The sequence below is a fragment of the Callionymus lyra genome, chromosome 4 (genome assembly GCF_982586985.1).
Source record: "Callionymus lyra chromosome 4, fCalLyr1.hap1.1, whole genome shotgun sequence".
Lineage (NCBI taxonomy): Eukaryota > Metazoa > Chordata > Actinopteri > Syngnathiformes > Callionymidae > Callionymus > Callionymus lyra.
The window spans coordinates 34,751,069-34,770,381 of record NC_141821.1 but is presented as its reverse complement, the minus strand read 5'-3'; the positions used below and the strand labels follow the sequence as shown (position 1 = coordinate 34,770,381).

Genomic DNA, 19,313 nt, shown 5'->3' with positions numbered 1-19,313 from the left:
GCTCTTCTGTAATTTCTCTCCTGAATTGATGCTACAAACAAGCTTAAAATATAGATTTTTCATTTTTTCTTGTTTTTAGAGTAGTAGAGTAGAAAATGACTATCACCTTAAGTAAAAAAAACAACAAACAGTAACTACGAATCTCTGAATGTAACAGGCTTGATTGCATCATACTTAACTGAGAGGTTGTTATCCTTCACACCTTGGCTGGTTGTTTGAACATCCTGCTGGGAGCTCCAGAGTCTGTTAAACGTAAGCTCTTTCCTGGTAATCACCAAAGACTGATTTCATTTTTTTTTTTACAATTGTGTCGTAACATTTTCACATGGTTTTAAAGGTTTTCATTTCATTGCCCCGATTGTAGTGCTTATCTTTCACCCCTGGTTTATATATGCAGTTTGCTACTTTATTTCATCTCCCAGTTCTGATTGTATTCATACATGTATTTATGTATTTATTCAATAGTTACAGTAAGTCTTGACACTGATTTAATTACCTTTGGAATTCCAATTAGAATAATTCCCAAGTTTTAAAGAATTATATTCAACATTTCTAAAACTTCACCTAGTCAGTAAACTTTCTTATTCATCTGGAACGCAATGCAGTGCCTCAACGACTGAAGCATGGAACAGGGCAATAAGTAGAAGTCTTTTTTTAAACGTTCTCCTCCATCACTCTTTTCCTGATGTACACAGCACTTGAATTATTTCCTTCTAGGGTTTGGTCCTTCAGTAACTTATGATTTCATTTGATTTTGCCTCACACTGCCACACTTTGGAATAGGCTGTTGTTCTGGACTGAGGACATTTTGTGCTCGAGAAAGTCCGTTATATTTTCAGAATTTGTAAATCACCATTGAAGGGTACAACTCTGCTTTGTCACTGTTTTTTTTCTCTTTTTGTCAGATGGTTTTTTAACTCTTAAAAAAATATGCTTGTCCTGTTACAGTGTAGCAGAAACCAGCAGTTTAAAAATTCATGGACACACAGGGCTGTTTTGAAAAGACGAATGTGGGGGTGAATGCTGTACTTAAAGCGCACTCACTCCTCACAGAAAAGGAGAACATTTGATGAGGGCTAGGTTGCCGGGTGATTGAGATGCTTCTAAGGTGTCCTCCTCTGTTTCCTTTTTTTCTCCAATGACTAACTTTGCCTTCCTATCGAAATGTTATCGCCCGCTGAACCACACCCTATTTTCACAATTACTATGTGTGCCACACCAATTGTTAGCTTGTCAACCTAAACTTTCAAACTTGACTAGAAAAAAACCTTTCCTGACTCTTCTCTCCTTAAATGTTCACACTTTCTTGGATCTGTCCTCAGCTGGTCCAGCCATACCCTAAGCTCTTGGTTTTAAACTGTTTCTCAGCCTTTATTTCGGCGTACACTTAGTTCATACTAATGAAAAACTTGTCAAACACACACGTACGTGAATGTCAGTTTGAGTGGCAACATTTGCTCCACAGATTCATCATCAAGGATTTTCATCAGTTTTAAGGATATTACCTGCATGTTGTTTTAGTTATTACTCACATGTTTTTGAGGCTCAAAACAAACTTGTTTCTGGCCACAGCTGAAATGGTGAGACCCCCCAGTACCAAGGATCAACTCAAGGATGGCTGTGTGACTCCCAAGAATCACAGTGGAGAATTTGAAGGCATAATATATATCAAGGTGGAGTTTGTCACACTTTGGTGAGCTGACTTGTCCCTCCCCCACCTGTCTCCTCCCTGATTACCTATTGTTTCCACCTGTTCCCCTTTATTTATTTATTATTATTATTATTATTATTATTATTTACCCCCATGTGTTTAAATAGTCTTGGTCTCCCTTGTCTTGTGCCAGAGTGTTTCGTCTTGTTCGTTCACCCCAGCCTTATCACAGCCAGAGCTCTGTCTGACCAAGTAAGACTGTTTTTTCCTTGTGAAGAGAGTTTTTGTTCTTGTTGAATTTGTTTTGTTAGAAACCGTAGCCCTTGTTTTTTCTTCCAGTTGGAGAGCCCTTAGTTTCCTGTTTTGTAGCCTTTGAGCTCCTGCGTTGGAGTGATTTTCTGTTTGGCCTTTTTGAATCATCTATTAAAATACCGATTAACCATCCTTCTCTGCGTCTAGGAGAACTAAAGTAATAAAGACAATATAAAATGGGTATAATTTGTGGTATTTTATTTAATAATCTATATTCTATTAAGTGAAAATTAGAGTGTCATTCACACTCCATACCAATAGGTGGCGGTGATGCTTTAGTTTTCAACTGCCGAAGAAAAAGACAACGTCATGACGTCATTATTCTAGCGTCCGTCTGAATTTGCGCGGGTTCTGTGTTGTGCGCTTCAAACCGTCAGCTTCTTCCAGCTTCTTCCGCCAATATCTCTCAACCGCCGACAGAAGGTAAACAGCTCGGCTGTCATTTGTTAAAGTCTGATAATCGCTTGTCAAAAAACCTTAACAAACTTTTCTTCTCGTGTTTGACACAGGTTCACGACATTCTGCTGTTTGTTATGACAACCGTATGCTTACTCTTTTGCAGATAACTGATAACCTTGCCGATTTAGGAGAAGAAGAACAACAACAACATGTCTAAACGAAAGGCATTTTTCGACGCTGCATGTCAAGAAAATGTGGAAGACTTCCTTCACTTCATCCAGCTCCATGTAAACATCTTTCTGATTCCGCAATGTACTATCCCTCAGTATTGAATACATGGACAAGATAACGTTAAAAGGTTTTCAGGATACTTAAAAAAAACTATTTTTGAAAAAAAGATATATTAGAATAATCCATATTCTACAATAGAATTCATTAGTTGTCATATTTTTGTTTAAATCAATCGGATCATCATGATTATTATTGTTGTCACATAACTTCTCAGCTACAGAATGTTTGCTATTTAAACATAAATGAAGAACTTTGTCATAAGTTCTTCATGTGTGTTACCATATTATTTTAAGAAGCAACATCCTGCTTAATGTTACCTGACTATAAAGCTAGTACTTTTTCACGCAAGAACAATTATGATATATTATGATTGTTTTTTCTTGTTTTGATGACCAGAAGGACAAAACCGACCCCTTTGATGTTGAAGAAGTAGTGCAGGAGATGCCCAATGACCAGAGGGAGGATCTGTGGAAAAGACTTGCTTCACTACTACAGGACATTCTGGCTGATATACCTCCCGATGATGAGATACCAAGGGAGATGAGTATGGAAGTAGAGTCAGTTTCCCCTTCTGTAAGTCCTCCCAGATATCTTTAAAAATACGACAAATTGCCACAATTTCCACCTCTGTTTAATAAAACTCCAAATTGCTTGTTAATAGAAGACGAGTCCGGTGGTAGATGGTGTCACAATAGTGGCCACAGTCTCCCTGAATGTCCTTCAAGAAGGTGACACCTACCACAGCCTTCTACAAATAGCCAATCGACTTCATGGTGCGTGGAGTTTAAATGTCTTCCTTCAATCCTCGTAAAATGAACATTTATAAGTGGGTGTATTTTTTTTTCTGATTAGATCATCTGCTATCAATGGAAACTTCAGACCATCAGGTCCATCATAACATCCACATACTGTGTGAAATGTGGTGGAAAAAGGATCTTAAGGACAAAGAAAAATTTGGCCGCTCAGCTTTCCTCATGTCCCTGCAAAAATCCTTTATTCTCAAGAAACCAGTAAGTGTGAGCACTTAAGTTCTGGTATATTTTTGTCAAAACATTTTGATGATAAAAATGTAGTACTTAGGCGCACAGTGGCGCAGTAGTTGGCGCGGTCGCCTCACTGCAAGCGGGTTGAAGGTTTGCTTTCAGGTATGAAGGGAGCCAACTTGTAACCTTTTTGTGTGAAGTTATGTTCTCACTGTGTTGCGTGGGTTTACTCTGGGAAATTGTCCATAGGTATGAGTGTGTGTGAATGGTTCTCTGTCTTTGTTTGCCCTGTGACCGACTGGCGTCTTGTCCAGGCTATCCCCCGCTCCAGCCCCTCTGTGAGAACCATAAGTGACACAGAAAAGGAATAATTTAATTTTCTTTTTTGGCATGATATATTTAAAGTATGTTGTTTTCTAGGGTGTTGAGATACAGAGACTTTGGAGTCTTCACGCTGTTTTGCTCACCCTGGACTACAATTCCGAGGACAACAGGCAGATTGTTGACTTGCTGCTCCAGTGCTTTTTCTCTCCCAGCTTCATAAACGGTGACCATGTAGGTATTTAGTAATGATTGTGATCACTGTTGTACATGGGTTTGTCTTTTAAGTAATTACCGGTTTGTCTTGTCATCGCAGGGAAAGAGATTCCTCGTTTTCCTTTTCAGCTGGGACATCGGCTTCATCTGGGTCATTCATGGAACCGTTAAAAATCAACTGGAGTTCTGTAACAAGTATAAATTCAACTTTTTAGTTGTATTAATAAGATTAATAATTTTATTATTAATTTAATCACTGTTTATGTTTAACAAACAATCAATGGCTCCATTTTTAAGCACATTTTTGCTACTCCCACTATTTTTTTCGCTTTTAGTACACTATTATTTACGGTAAAATAAAATCAATAATCTGACAATTTTCTAATGCATATCGTTTATACTAAGCAACACCTATAGTAACAATGATGGCAAATCATTTTTTCTTTTTGTAACATTATTGAAGAACAGGAAAACATTGTTAAACCCAACGTAGTATTTAAAGAATATTTACTTGGGGTACTGTTTTTTTATGGGGCAATTTAGCTGGGGCAAATTGACATCACCATAGAAAGAACTAAACTATTTAAACTAACGGTTGACTTTAACAATTCTGAATCTACAGCAGTGTTGTCGACCTTAATCAATATCTTGCACATCAACCACCAGATCTTCATTTTTTTAAATTTCACTCCTGTTTATTAATGCCCCTTGCAGAATCTTACAATTAAACATTTACTCTAGAATTATCAACTAGGGTATTAATTGCTTAATAAAACTGTACTGTGACGACCACTGTATTGACATTTAAACAACTGATCATTTCAGGACCATAACTAGCAATATTGGTGAAATCTACTTCCGAGCATGGAAAAAGGCCAGTGGAGATTTCCTGGACAGGATTGAGAGTTCTTGTATTCAGGATTTGATGCACAATTGCATCCTTCTTCGTAAAGATTCTCCTGTCCTTTCTAAAGTCCGGCAGGTATTTCTAGCTATTTTAGAAGAAGTTGTTTCTTTTATCCTTCCTTAATATCATACTAGTTATTTCTCTGACTCTTGTTTTCAGATCATCAGCTATTTCCACTCCAGAAAAGGGTGCACGAGAGTAGACAAAATGCTACATAAGCTCTACAAGCCAATTCTTTGGAAAGCTCTCAGCGTAAGCATGCAATGGATTTGTTGACTTCCCCAATCATGCATCATGACACTTTCCTGTTCAACATCCTCAGGCTCCAAACTCTGAGGTACGTGCAAATGCAGCTTTAATTTTCACTGAGGCTTTCCCGATCCATGACCCGGACCAAACCAACCAGCATATTGACGAGACGATTCAAAAGCAACTTGATGCAGCAATGGTGAGAAGATACAAACATAACTATTTGACAGAAATGTTTGTGTTTTTTTTTTTTTTTTAACCTATGGTACCATGATGGGCAACATAACCCCTCAACTATATTGGTAGAACAGAATATTAAAGGAAACAGCAATCAGCCCGTCTGAAGTTAATTTATTAGATAAGGAATTTGCTCCTCCAAGCAAGGTTTAATAGAAGAAAATAACCCAAGCATGGTCACAGAATTTCTTCAGACCAGGTAACCTCTTTTGTGTCACCAACACTTGTCATGTGATGTACTGCTCAACTAAACGGTCATAAACAATAAGTAAGTAAATAATTTGTATTTATATAGTGCTTTTCCAGACCAGGGTCACAAAGCGCTTTAACAATCAAAACAATACTCAATAAAATATATACTTTAAAGGTCAAGATAATACTGAGAACAACACAGCAGTTCCAGAAAATCAAAGAAAAGCCCGGACAAATAAAAATGTCTGGATGTTTTTTGAAGGAGTCAGTAGACTTTATCAAGCGCAAAGAGAGAGGAAGATCATTCCAAAGCTTAGGAGCAACAGCCTGGAAGGATTTCTCACCTCTGGTCCGGAACCGTGTGCGAGGAACCATCAGTAGATTCTGATCCACAGACCTCAGAGCCCGAGCTGGGGTGTAAGGCTGGATCAGATCAGTGATCTAAGGAGGAGCCTGACCATGAATAGATCTGAAAGTAAGAACCAGAATTTTAAAGTTGATCATGAAAGAAACTGGAAGCCAGTGAAGAGTTTTAAGGATCGGAGTTCTTCTACTAGAGCTGGTCAGAATTCTTGCTGCAGAGTTTTATATTAACTGCAGGCGAGACAGCTCCTTCTTGTTAAGACATGAAAACAAACTATTACAATAGTCCAGACGAGAAGACAAACACATGGATTACAAGCTCCAGATCATGTTGTGACAACATTTTCCCAAGTTTATAGATTTTTCTCAGTTGAATGAAAAAGTTTCTGGTTAGTTTTCTGCAGTGTAAGCCAAGTACTGACTCAACCCTGGAACTTTATCATCAGGAGCAATAACCAGAGTTTCAGTTTTGTCCACATTAAGCTGCAAAGTGTTTTCACTCAGATTTCTAGCAAACAATTGACTAAGCTGTTCAGCGTATGGGGCTCAGTTGGATCAAAAGAGCAGTAGAGCTGGATGTCATCAGCAAAAATGTAATAAGAAACATCTGGAAATCTCTGAATGATTTTACCAAGGGGAATCGAGTACAGCAAAAGAACAAATAAATTATTTCTTAAATTTTCCCTAGAATCTGCTTAATGACCCACATCCGGCTGTGCGCTCTAATACCATCCTGGGTGTCTGTAAGATCCTGGCTAAGTGCTGGGAGCTCCTCCCTCCCGTCATCATCACCGACTTTCTGAAGAAGTTGGTCATGGAACTGGCAACTGACTCGAGCTGCCCTGATGTCCGATGCTCGGTTTTCAAGGTATGAACAAGAATTTATCCTTTTATGTATAGAACTGAACATTTTCATCTTGAATGTTGACCATCAAACAATGTATCTTTCCTTAGATTCTCTACTTCACCTTTAAGAGTTTTCACTGAAAGCCACTTCTTTAAATCATTCGGACAATTACTTAATGAATGAATTGCTTTTTTGTCTACAGTGTTTGAGCATTGTCTTGGACAACGCACTGAGTCACCCTCTGCTGGAGAAACTTCTGCCCACTCTGAAGAACAGTCTTCATGACAACTCGGAGAAAGTTCGATCTGCCTTTCTTGATATGCTCATCAAGGTCAAAGCGGTTCGTGCTGCCAAGGTCAGTAGTGACATGTAATTTTCATAAAATTTCCGATTGTGTTGTTTTAAGCTTCACAAAATATACTGATAATGATATTTATTGTGTTATTTTTGTCAATGTTCAATAATAATTATATCTAAAGGAAGTATTTGTTCCAATTTTGATCCAATTCTACTTGACAATTCTTCAGTAAGAAGAATATTGCTTAATGCCTTATCTGTGATCATGACCAGAGTCTAGTTGTTATAGCTTAATGTTGTTGCCACACATGGTCCAAAAACGAAAAATGTTTTACCATTTACTCCTTGTTATATCGTTTCTTCTGTCGTTCCAGTTCTGGGACGTGTGCAGCATGGAGCATTTGCTCGCTCGCCTTGCCACAGACTCAAACTCCATCTCCAAGCGCATCGTGGACCTTCTCTTCAAGTCCTTCTTTCCTGTCAACGAGTCAGAGCGGGAGTGGTGCTCTCGGTGCATCACCCTCATTCAGATGAACCCAATGGCTGCTCGTAAATTCTACCACAATCTCCACAGAAGCACTGCGCCTACAAACATACGTACGTACCTTGGTTTCATGTTGCAATAATTTTAACAAAAACAAACAAAGCTAATGATTTGTAAAAAAAAAATTCTCTCACAGTTAAGATGATGTTGGCCATCCGTCGCCTTTTGAACACCTGCATCCAGGGTGACTTTGACAAGTCTGATATGAATGAGTCCAACAAGGAGAACAGCATAGTAAGATGAAGACCTTTCTAAAGAGCATTATTGTCAAAATAATGTAAAAGATATTTTGTGACTGAATTATTGTTTAAATGTTCCTCTTCTAATATGTAACTTTTTCTATGAGCTTCTATTTATTGTGACACAGCAACTTTTACTAACATTAGAATATCATACTGAGGTTAATTTTATTCATGCATTCTTTTTTTACATCAGCAAACTGAGCACAATCTGATGGCCAAGGACATGACTCTGGTGGCAAGTTTGCTGGAAATCATTGTTATCTTGTGGAAAAGTGTAGACAAAGCCCTGCTACAGAACAAGGAGGCGAGGAACTACACACACTCAAAGTTTGGCAGCATTATTTCCAAGTATTTTGCAGTGTTTCAGGTAAAACTTAACTCTTTGGATATATTTATATATTTTGTTTCTTTTTACATTTTACATTTTTTTAATTCTATTGTAGAACGAGCGATGCACGACTTCTCTCATACAACTGGCCTCCTTCATGCCTCCAAATGCAGTTCCAACATTTAGGTGAGTTCAGTATTTTAGGTTTTTTACACCAGTTGGTCTCTCTCTCTCATCTCTGCTGCTCTTCTGTTTCCCAGCTGTGGTGTGTTGTCCAGGCTGAGGAAGATGGAAGCTGGAGTTTCAGAAGAACAGTACAGCCAGTTGTTGGACTGCATGTGTATGTGGGGTCAAGCTGCTGACGTGGTGGAGCTGGTCACTGATTGGCTCACTGATGCTCTACCAAAGAAAGCAGTGCGTCGGATTCTGTGGCTTAACTGATCATGTACAAGATGTCGGATTTTGTCTCCTAAAAATGTTTTACTTGTGAACTGCAGGACAAGGGGAGTGTTGGTCGAAAGGTACGCATCATGGAGACTGAGGAGGCCAAGCCAGAGCTGGCGCTGCTCTACTTGGAGTACCTGCTCGGCCACAAGTCGACTCGAGAGAAAGTCCTGGCTCTCGGGCAGAATCTTTTAAAGCAGCTGCACAAGGTTCTGGGAAATTGGAAAGTAAGATATCTTGGACAGCATTATATGTCTATTATGATAAAAATAGGTTTGGGTATAATTTGTAATGTATTTCCTTCTTGATCAGTACTGTTACCAGTTTTATTTTTGGTGTTATTATGACAAACTAACTTTGCAGCTTATGATTTTAAATTGTGCCACTATAAGAACTGGCAGGATTAGAGTTGAATATAATTACTGTACCTTTTTACCTGCAACTCTGGTTGGCATATAAATATTGTATAAAGACTATTGTGTGAAGGACTTATCAAGAATTCAATATAAAATAGTCAAACATTTGGTACGAGAATGACATCTTGTTTAAAATCGAATGTGTTCATTTGAAGTTAAATTGGGTTTAAGTGAATGGAAAAAAAAAGTATTACTTGTTATTTTACCAATATTGACTTGGATTTATATGTTTGTCTCATCAGTCGGTGCTGCACACACATCTGGACTCCACGGCAGAACTTGATAAAACCCAGAGTCTGGATGTGGCCCTGAAAGCATTTATGTATCATGGCCGTCTGGCTGTTCATCTGCAGCACAATGTTAGTCTTTTCTTTTCCTTTTTTTTTTCGATCTGCAACCGTTCATATTTTGTCACTTTTTCTTTTTTGTATTTCTGCCGGCTCAGCTGTCTGAAGGACGAGAATACCTGCTTTCATTGGAGCATGTTTCGTCGTGGGTGGCACAGCAAGTTCTGCCCTTCTTGACCAAACGTTCTGACAACAGCGATGATTTGACTGTTGGACCTCTTGCCGCACAAATAAGTGAGGTGAGCTTGTCGTGGGCTGCTGATCATGGCGGATCTCTTTTTATTTCAAGATTTGAGCTGGTGAATTGAGAATCTATGCATCATATTCAAAACATCTTTTATGAAAATGTTAATTTCACTGACATTCAACTGTCGTCTTGCGCTGTGGTGCCATCTGGCCTCAAGTCAAAAGTAATATTTGTTCAATGAGTTGAAAACTAAACCTAAGATTCCAAAGTTTGTCTACAATCACTTTGGTTAAAATGTGTCTCCTGTACACCGCCTTTATGATTCTCCACCAGGGGTTGGCAAACTGGTGGGCCACATAGATGGCCACAATTTGACATTTTGAGCTGTATATGGATGGAATTTATGACAGAAAACATGCAAGCCTTATAGTAAAATGTATTTCATGACAGTGGCTTAACTGGATGTTTTAGTGAGGACAGTGCTGCTAGTCTGCTTTCCAGCTGCATAAACTTACACAGGGTTTCCCTTGACAAGATGGAAGATGATTATCAAACTCTTAATGGATGTGATATCATTCAGATCATTCAGATGAGTAACTGGTACAATCTCGTTTCATCTTAGTTAATTTTACACAAGCATGTCCGCATCATCCTGTCATGTCTTAAAAGGCTTGCAATTAAACCTGAAATGAAGAGACAAATGGCCAAATTGACTTCATGTTTTTGTCATTAATGAGCAGCACATCAGCACCTTAAAACAGCAATATGACCTCACTCCATCAATGTGACTGGAGCGCTCCATCTACTGGGAAAATATGGCAACTGCAGGAAAGTCAAAGTCAATGCGGTGATTACATTTTATTATTTAGTCTGGCACGCCGTTTGCAAAGCATAAACGGGCCTTAAAATGCCTGATCTATACGTTTTCACCTTCATTAAGTGTTTTTTTTAAAACAGAATTGAATGTCTTTGATAAACAGTGATACAGTGATATGTCTTTTCCTTGTGCTCACAATTTGTTATTGCATGTGAGTTAGATTTCAAATTAGATCCCTGATAGAAATTAGATTTCTAGGTTATCATGTAAATGACTGACTTAAATGTTGCAAACCGATTACTGACAAGATATTAAGATTATATTTTGACTCTGTATAGATCAGACATTGGCAAGATGTGGCTCTTTGACTGTATTTATGTGGCCCCTAGTCGGACCAAATGTTTCTGACAGGGATGGCTAACAATTAAGTAGTTTCTATTTGTTATTATATAACCTCAAAATATACATTTCTTGAGTTCTTTGTTTAGAACTGTTTTCCTTTTTTCTCTTTATATTTTATTATAATGTTATGTCTGTTATTATTTTCAATAAAAAAAAAGGTTTATAATTTAATATTCAATTGGCATATTTAGGTCTATTTTATTTTTTAGAATTATTCGATCAAATTTTGTCTCAGCTCTTTTTTTACTTGATGGCCCCTTGCAGCAATATTGTCCTATACAATGTGGCCCCTGAAGGAATGGAATTGCCCACCCATAGTAAAGATAGTTCCTTTTCCCCTAGTCCACTGTGGGGGGCAATTGAACTTTACTGCTTCTCTGTGGCTGAATACTTTCCTGCAAAAACGGTTCTATACTAAATTTTGGTGAAACAACTGTCGCTCAATGTGTGTTGATAGAGTTTCCTGTCGGTGTGTCGTGATGTGTTGCTGGTTTGTTTGGCTGATGAGAGCTTCAAGGGTCAAACTCTCCATCTTTGTTCCCTCATCCTTCACTCGGGTAAGTCTCTCACCGTCTGAATATATGAGAATTGTAATCGTTCAAGTTACTTTTCGTTTACAGACGCAGGCTACTTGTGTATCCCCGCCATACTGGCTGTGTTGAAAGAGGTGGTGGAGACGTTTGAGCGCGACATCGACGGACCAGAGGAGGATGCAGAAGACGCAACTAGTGTCATTCTGGGTGTGGTGGCCAATATGTTCCAGAAGGTCATTGAGCTGTTGGCTCGCAGGCTGAAGAAGGAACCTGAGGAAGGACACATGGTGAGCAGACTGATTTATTTTTATTTACTCAATCGAATTAAATTTTTATTCGACTAACTAGTACTGAAGTAAATGAGTTCCCTATGAATGACTGAAGCTCAAAGTTGAGTAGATGAATTCTGCCATCGCTCTGAAATACTCCTCAAGATCTTGGGCAACTTAAGGTTCCTGTTCATACAAATGAGTTGCCTTTACTCAGGACTCACTTCTCTCTGATGTGATGTTAAGCTCTTCAACTCTTGTGCTCTTGTGCAGTTGTGTCAGTCAGCCGTGCCTGGTCTTGTGGACTTCCTCCAAGTAGTCCAAATGTGGGACAGAAGTCCACTCAGCGGAGTCTTCTCAACTCTTTTTGCCGTCATCGTCGTGGAGACAAGACACACACTTCAGAAGGTTATTTTCCCAACACATTTTTATTCACTTCACACGTTAAGAATTCACCCTAATAACCTCCTGATTGAAGTTTGTGGTTTAAAATTAACATGTATTTAATCCAGACAACTCACAAATTCAATTTGATTCCAAGTCGTGCTCAAAAGTAAACCGGAGCCTGTGACAGGAGTCTATACTTGACTCACTGAAATGATGCATCTGCAGATGAGCCATCCAGAGGAGGTGATCACACCAGAGTCGGCAGAGGACATGGCTCCTGTGTCGAGTGTCCTGCTGTCAGTAATCCTCAAATCCCCTCCTGTGCTCAGGTAAATTAAGATTGTGCCAAAGTAGCATTTATTGTCTTTTTTTTAAACTTTCAGTGACTCATTAAACTTGCATTTTTCAGAACGTTTTTGTTAGAACTCGGCTCTTCTTTGGACTCGGAAGCCATTGAGAGCCTGGTGGAGTTGACGGCTGTTCTGCATGTGCTGGCCGTCATCAGGCACCGTGAGTCCTGATGTGTTCTGATCTGACCTCGGGGGTTCTAACCGCACTCTGTTCTGCAGAGACGCAATCAAAAGCTGGCGTGAAAAGTGCAGCCGTGTCCATCCAGAGGAATCTGCTCAAGCACGGAGATTCATTTGGAGATGGCAGCGACATCCAGAGGTAGATGAAGCGTACTGCAAGAAAAAGAAAAACAAGCGTCTTACATTATATACTCCTTTTCCAGGGCTATCTACGACTCTTCTTTGAAGACATTGAACGAGATTCTGGATTCATAATTATTACTAAAAGTTACTGTCTTTTTTTGTCATCATGGAGCATGTATCACTTTTCTTCAGCGGTTAAATATGTTTATTTTCTTGGGCACATTATGCTGTCATATTAATAGCACCATAATATGATTTGTAAGAATATTTTAGAGTAAAAAGCATGATGCCAATTTTAAAGCTTCTTAATAATAATCTACACATCTACGAAAATGTTGTTTTCTTTACCTTCGTTTTTCTGTCAGTTTGGTAATTGTGATGTGTCAATGGAAATAAAGTGTTTATCGATCCATTAAAGTTCTCTGCTGGAAATCACTTGTTTTTGAAGATAATGGTTTCTATGTTCCTTTATTTACTGTAAAAAAAATTAAAATAAAATAATTTTGCATGAAGAAGTATTGAGCATCACAAGCCAAACATTGTGAACCTTGTCCTCAGGAATTTAAATATTAAATCAAATACTTAAGGCTTCTTTTGATTTGAATAGTTTTTTTCAATGGAGATGTTCTTAAGAATGTCTTGATGTTAGTATGATTCTATAACCTGAGCAGCTACGTAATATGTCCAGCTCTAAATAAATGATGGGAAAACATTTAGCTTGTGTTTAATTTCAATGCTGCTTATCACCCGGCTAATGTCCCCAGGAGGAGCAAACTTTTTGGAATTTTAAACTTCATATTTTGACCATCTCAATTTCCCGATATTTCAGTCACAATCCACTGTTCGTGACCTTGGGTGATGATAGGAATGTAGATCGACTGGTAAACTGAGAGCTTTTGGAGTAGGTCTCTTTACCAACTTGAATCAGTTCAGCGTCCACATAACTGCTGACCCCAATCCACGTCTTCATCTCATGCTCCATTCTTTCCTCAGTCATAACTAAGACTTTACTAAGTGCTTTACACTGTAACATACCACTCCAGCAAGAGACACAGTCTGAAGCCAACGACACAATGTCAACAGTGACTCAATCCTAAGCCCCCCAAATGTAGCCCCTCAACACCCTGCCTTTTATGATTTAATCTTTTCCCATTTTCTGGCAAACAGTGCTTTAAGATGGAGTTTATTCAATTCAATTCAATTATATTTTAAAGTGTCTTATCATAACAAAGTTATCTCAAGACACTATACAGTTGAAGTAAGACTATAGTTGATTAAGGAAAAACAGATCCAGCCATTCAACAAAGAGCAAGAAGCGAAACACTATGCAGTGAGCTATGGTGTGGAAAAACTTCCTTTTAGAAGGCAGAAACCTTGAGTAGAACCAGACTCATTGTTGACGGCCTCCTGCTTTGACCGGCTGGGAGGAAGGATGGGGGGGTAGACAGATGGACGAAGAGAAGAGTGAGGGAGGATACAGTGAGGAAAAAAAAGAGGAGAGTGTAGGAGAGTCCATGGAGGTGCTGGAGAGAACTCGGGATCTGATGACGTGGTGAAGATCCTGGATCAGCAGCAGCTCTGGAGGTGGAGCCCTGGGGCTCCGGGAGAGAAATAAAAAGGTGTGGGTTTAAACTGCACAGGTGATGAATGTAATGCAGAAAAGAAGGATATACAGAGCTCGTGTCTAAAACTCCTCCAGCATTCTCAGCCTATAGCGGCTAAGATAAACAGTTAAGTTAGTTATAGGCTTTATCAAAAAGTAAGGTTTTAAGATTGTTTTTAAACATAGAGAGGGTTTTTTCTTACTAGACCTTTGAGGACTTACAGAAATTTGAAACGTCATGAAATCAATCCCATGTGAGAAATGATAAAAAGAACTAGGAAGCAAATAAAGAGTGCACACTTTTGCTAATAAACCCATTCCTCCCATACTGTTATTTTCAAATATAGATTTCTTTAAATGACTGTAAGAATAAAATTGAAATGTATATCATTTTTCTTGTCATATCTTCTACCATTTCTTCCAGGGTGGGGCTACAGGGCAGCAGGCAAGCCTGGACTTTCCTGCCCCCAGCTATGTGAAAAATGATTGATTTAATTTTTTATTGCAGTCATTTGTATATTTGTAAGTAAGTAAGTAAGTAAGTAATATTTATTTATATAGCGCTTTTCGAGACCAGGGTCACAAAGCGCTTTAACAATCAAAACAATACTCAAAACAGTACATACTTCAAAGATCAAGACAACACCGAAAACAACACAGGAGTTCGAGAAATTCAAGGAAAAGCCTGAACAAATAGAAACGTCTTAAGATGTTTCTTAAAGGAGTCAGTAGACTCCATCAAGCGCAAAGAGAGAGGAAGATTGTTCCAAAGCTTAGGAGCAACAGCCTGAAAAGATTTCTCTCCTCTGGTCCTGAGCCGTGTGCGAGGAACCATAAGTAGATTCTGATCCACAGACCTCAGAGACCGAGCTGGGGTGTAAGGCTGGATCAGATCAGTGATGTAAGGAGGAGCCTGACCATGAATAGCTCTGAAAGAAAGAACCAGAATTTTAAAGTTGATCCTGAAAGAAACTGGAAGCCAGTGAAGAGTTTTAAGGATCGGAGAAATGTGAGTTCTCCTACTTGAGCGGGTCAGAATTCTCGCTGCAGAGTTCTGAATCAACTGCAGACGAGACACATCCTTCTTGTTAAGACATGAAAACAAACTGTTACAATAGTCCAGACGAGAAGAAACAAACGCATGGATTACAAGCTCCAGATCATGTTGTGACAACATTTTCCTAAGTTTAGAGATTTTTCTCAGTTGAAGGAAACAGTTTCTGGTCAGTTTTCTGCAGTGTTGAACAAGAGACATGTCTTTATCAAATACAACACCCAGGTTTCTCAGGCTCAGTTTGACAGACTGACCTAAGTCACCCAAGTACTGACTCAACCCTGGAATCTTATCATCAGGAGCAATCACCAGAGTTTCAGTTTTGTCCACATTAAGCTGTAAAGTGTTTTCACTCAGCCATTGTTTGATTTCTAGCAAACAATTGACTAAGCTGTTCAGCCTTTGGGGCTCAGTTGGGTCAAAAGAGCAGTAGAGCTGGATGTCATCAGCAAAAATGTGATAAGAAACATCTGGAAATCATCTCATTTGATTCTACAAGTATAGAGTCTTTAAATCCCCAATCAATTGATGGATACTTTATTGATCTTCAAAATAATTAACATTTTTTTAATTTAATATGAAATGAAGTACATGTACACAACCTGATTATTTGAACTAAATAGAAGGTTTATGTTCAAAATATGTTTCTCTTTACACACCTTCCTTCCCTCACACTATAACCAACCCCAACAGGTCACAGCATGAGGCCGGCAATACTGAGTCTGGTTCTGCTCTAAGTTTCTGCCTTTTAAAGGGAAAATTTTCCTCGCCACTGTCACACTGTGCTTTACTTATTGTAAATTCGCTGAGATCTGTTTTTCTTTTTCCCAAAATAATCTTACTTAAACTTTCAAACAAAATTGAGTTGGTAAAATACATCCATCTGCTATAAATAATGTCGCCCAAATAAAATAAAAACACAATAAAATATTGACGAGACATCGCAGTCTCACATAAAGTGAAAATCCTCAAAATAGCTTGTTAAAATGGCACTTGTCGTCATTTCTATATTTATTGAGTTTAAGATATTAAGCTGCTTTTGATGCGCCCATGGTTCAAGTCTCAGGCAGTGTTCTCTCACCCCTGCTATTGTCCCTGTACACCGACAGCAAGTTTGCGGACAACACCATACTGATCAGACTTATATTAGACGGAGACAAGTCCATCTACAGTGGAGATGATCGTGGACCTTCGGAGGGTTCCAGCCACCCCCAACCTTCTGATCCTCAGTGGCTCTGAGGTCGACATTATGGAGTTTATCCGTCAGCTGGGGACCATCTTCACCGGAGATCTGAAGTGGGAGAACATCGGTCTCATCGTGAGGACGATGTGGAAGCTGATGTACTTCCTGCATCAGTTCAGGAAATTCCACCTCCCACGGACGATGCAGTTTTACACTGCCGTTGTAGAGTCCATCAACACCTCCTCCATCACCGTGTGGTACTCTGCTGAAACAGCAACAGGCTAATAAGAACAGACTGCAGCAACTGAGAAGGTGATTGTCTGCCCTCTTCCATATCAACAGGAACTGGACCTGATCATGACATGGAGGCGTGCAGGCAAGACTGTGGCTGACCCCTCTTACCCGGGACACCCATTTCTGAACTGAGATCAATACGGATCAGAACATCAGTGTTGAAGAATTCTTTCTATCAGTCTGCTGTCGGGATCATGGATATTGTTTAAATAAACAGAATTATTTTTTTTAGTAATTATTCAGTTTATGGTAATGTATATATTTTAAATGAATTGTACTTTATTTGAATTATCTCTTTTTTTTATTTGATTCATATTATTTCATTTTTATATTCTGTAATGCCACCACAACAAATGTCTGTTTTGTTTACAACCCTGGCAATAAAGTCTTTCTGATTTAAACAGCGTTCCATATATTAATGTGACAAGTGCCATGTCAAGACAAGTTTAATGGAGTGTTTAAAACAAACGTCACGAGGGTTCTGACTCCCGCGTCTGGACCCCTCAGTCGTGTGTGTCGTCTGTTGCTGCGCGTGTGTGTGACGTCAGAACCTAAGGAGGGGCTGCTCCGTCAGTCTGGTCGCTGTTGGTGGTGCTGAGGAGACGATCTTCTCTGACTCCATCTCTGACTCCATCTCTGCTCCAGCGTCTCTTCTCCAGCCATGCGCGTGCTGCGGAGGCAGCCGACCGTCGAGCGCGTGTAGCGGGCAGAGCAGCGCTGCTGACGGGATGGATCCTCGGCTGCTCCTGCCTCCTCTGGCTCTCCTCCTCCTCTGCTCCTCACCTGCCATCGCTGACAGGAAATACGGTCTGTTTCTGCTCTTTCTGTCAACATCCGCTCGCCTGCGTCACACTCGTGCTCGACAAACTTCTGTGGCAGAATCTAACATCATCTGCCTTTGAGCAAGTGTCACGTTGCAATGCACGCGTGTGCTAACGTGCATGTTTTCATACAAATGTTTACGGTTTGCTTTCTTCTTATTACTAGACTTGTTAAGTTGATTGATCCAAAACACATGTTTTAGTTCATTTACTTACTCATTTATTACTGTAAGCATTGGCTTGTAATAATAAATACATATATTTAAATGACTACATACAAACTTATATAACACATCATTATTCTAAATACTGCTGATATTAAAATAAAAATACGTTTCACTTCTAATAAAACCAAAAAAGCAAAAATCTTAGCATATATTGAAGTTACTTTTTATTATTAACTGTAAAAAAATCCTTCTTAAGGCCATAGAGACAACTTTTCCACTCAAATATGTAAATCAAATATGTAGCACTCAGTATTCCTCCCTCAGTCCTGGTGTGAGGATGTGCATCAGAGACATTATGTTCATTTTTATTAGTGTGGGCCGAGCAAAGGATTCCTTCTTCGTTCAATGCCAGATGGTAAAGAAATAAATGAGTTTAATTTTTGTTAGTTGGTTAATATGGGACATATTTATTAAAGCGAATAATACCAACAATTAAGTAAGTAAGTAATAAACACTTGAGCAACAGAATAGTACACACTGGACAAAGTATTTCCAGTTCAACCACAAAGATTCACACAACATTAATAACAAAATATACATTTAAATAAAAAGTTAAATGAAAAAAAAACCTGAAAGTTTCAGCCCGGACAACACACAATTGACCTCTCGACCCGTCCCCCGCCAGTTGAGTTTGAGAGCCATGTATGACCTATTCCTATAATCTCCACAAGTAAAGATCGGCAAGAATTGCTTGATACATCATTCATAAACAGGCAGGAATATCGCTCATTAAACTTCCTGAAGCAAACCGTCAGAATCCACTTTAATATTTATGTGTCCACAGTAAAGGGCATCTTTCGCAAGGACTTGGCTGGCTGCTAGTTCCTGTACCCTTGATTTGTTCCTCAGGCCCAGACTCACGCACTAATAATCTCTAATATGGATCCGCTCCAAAACTTGCAATATCTATCATGATAACTATGTTCTCTTGGAACTATGATTCATCCTGCAGTGAACGCAGCATCGGATCACAGCTTATCTTCCATCTGAACGCTTCAGATTGTTGTTCAGTAACATGAGCATGTGTTTACACTGCAAACCAAGTACCTCAAATGAAAACTAGACAAAACAGAAAAAGGATGCTGACTGAACTACACAGATGGCATTTGAGTCCCCACTTGGTTAAAAAAAACTTAATTATTTTAAATTAATTAAATGTGTAGAATAATAAATAAAAGCTTATGTGTATTTTTGAATCCCGCCCTCACCTTGTTCGCAGTAAATCGTTCCCCAAACATCTTAGCTGACTGACTCAAACTTAAGGCTTATTTTATGTGGTAAGGTATACGCCAGATGG

The 19,313-nt window shown here is 39.0% G+C and overlaps 2 protein-coding genes across 2 annotated transcripts in view; both read left to right on the top strand.

The window, feature by feature from the left end:
• The first annotated feature begins 2,311 nt into the window (after positions 1-2,311).
• On the top strand, positions 2,312-13,269 carry ncapg2 (non-SMC condensin II complex, subunit G2). Its single transcript, XM_087788275.1, has 27 exons — positions 2,312-2,386; positions 2,526-2,649; positions 3,050-3,226; positions 3,315-3,426; positions 3,506-3,663; positions 4,057-4,191; positions 4,274-4,368; positions 4,999-5,155; positions 5,240-5,332; positions 5,403-5,528; positions 6,810-6,989; positions 7,171-7,323; positions 7,640-7,862; positions 7,946-8,043; positions 8,245-8,418; positions 8,495-8,565; positions 8,640-8,793; positions 8,877-9,050; positions 9,482-9,598; positions 9,685-9,825; positions 11,450-11,549; positions 11,613-11,812; positions 12,068-12,202; positions 12,407-12,510; positions 12,591-12,691; positions 12,751-12,850; positions 12,915-13,269. Exons 2-27 carry the CDS (start codon positions 2,572-2,574, stop codon positions 12,964-12,966), a joined length of 3,408 nt encoding a protein of 1,135 aa, XP_087644401.1. The 5' UTR covers positions 2,312-2,386; positions 2,526-2,571; the 3' UTR covers positions 12,967-13,269.
• A 4,293-nt stretch (positions 13,270-17,562) lies between these two features.
• Positions 17,563-19,313, top strand: part of ptprn2 (protein tyrosine phosphatase receptor type N2) — a 145,422-nt gene continuing 143,671 nt past the window's right edge. The window contains exon 1 of the mRNA XM_087789989.1: positions 17,563-17,775. Coding sequence (XP_087646115.1) covers positions 17,697-17,775 — 79 coding nt within the window. The 5' untranslated portion in view covers positions 17,563-17,696. The remainder of the gene's footprint in view (positions 17,776-19,313) is intronic.

Bases quoted from the DNA above. Each gene is read 5' to 3' on its own strand.
- ncapg2 (XM_087788275.1), top strand. From the start codon at position 2,572: ATGTCTAAACGAAAGGCATTTTTCGACGCTGCATGTCAAGAAAATGTG. The intron at 7,863-7,945 runs GTACGTACCTTG...ATTCTCTCACAG, and splicing joins CACTGCGCCTACAAACATAC to TTAAGATGATGTTGGCCATC. The intron at 12,851-12,914 runs GTAGATGAAGCG...CTCCTTTTCCAG, and splicing joins GATGGCAGCGACATCCAGAG to GGCTATCTACGACTCTTCTT.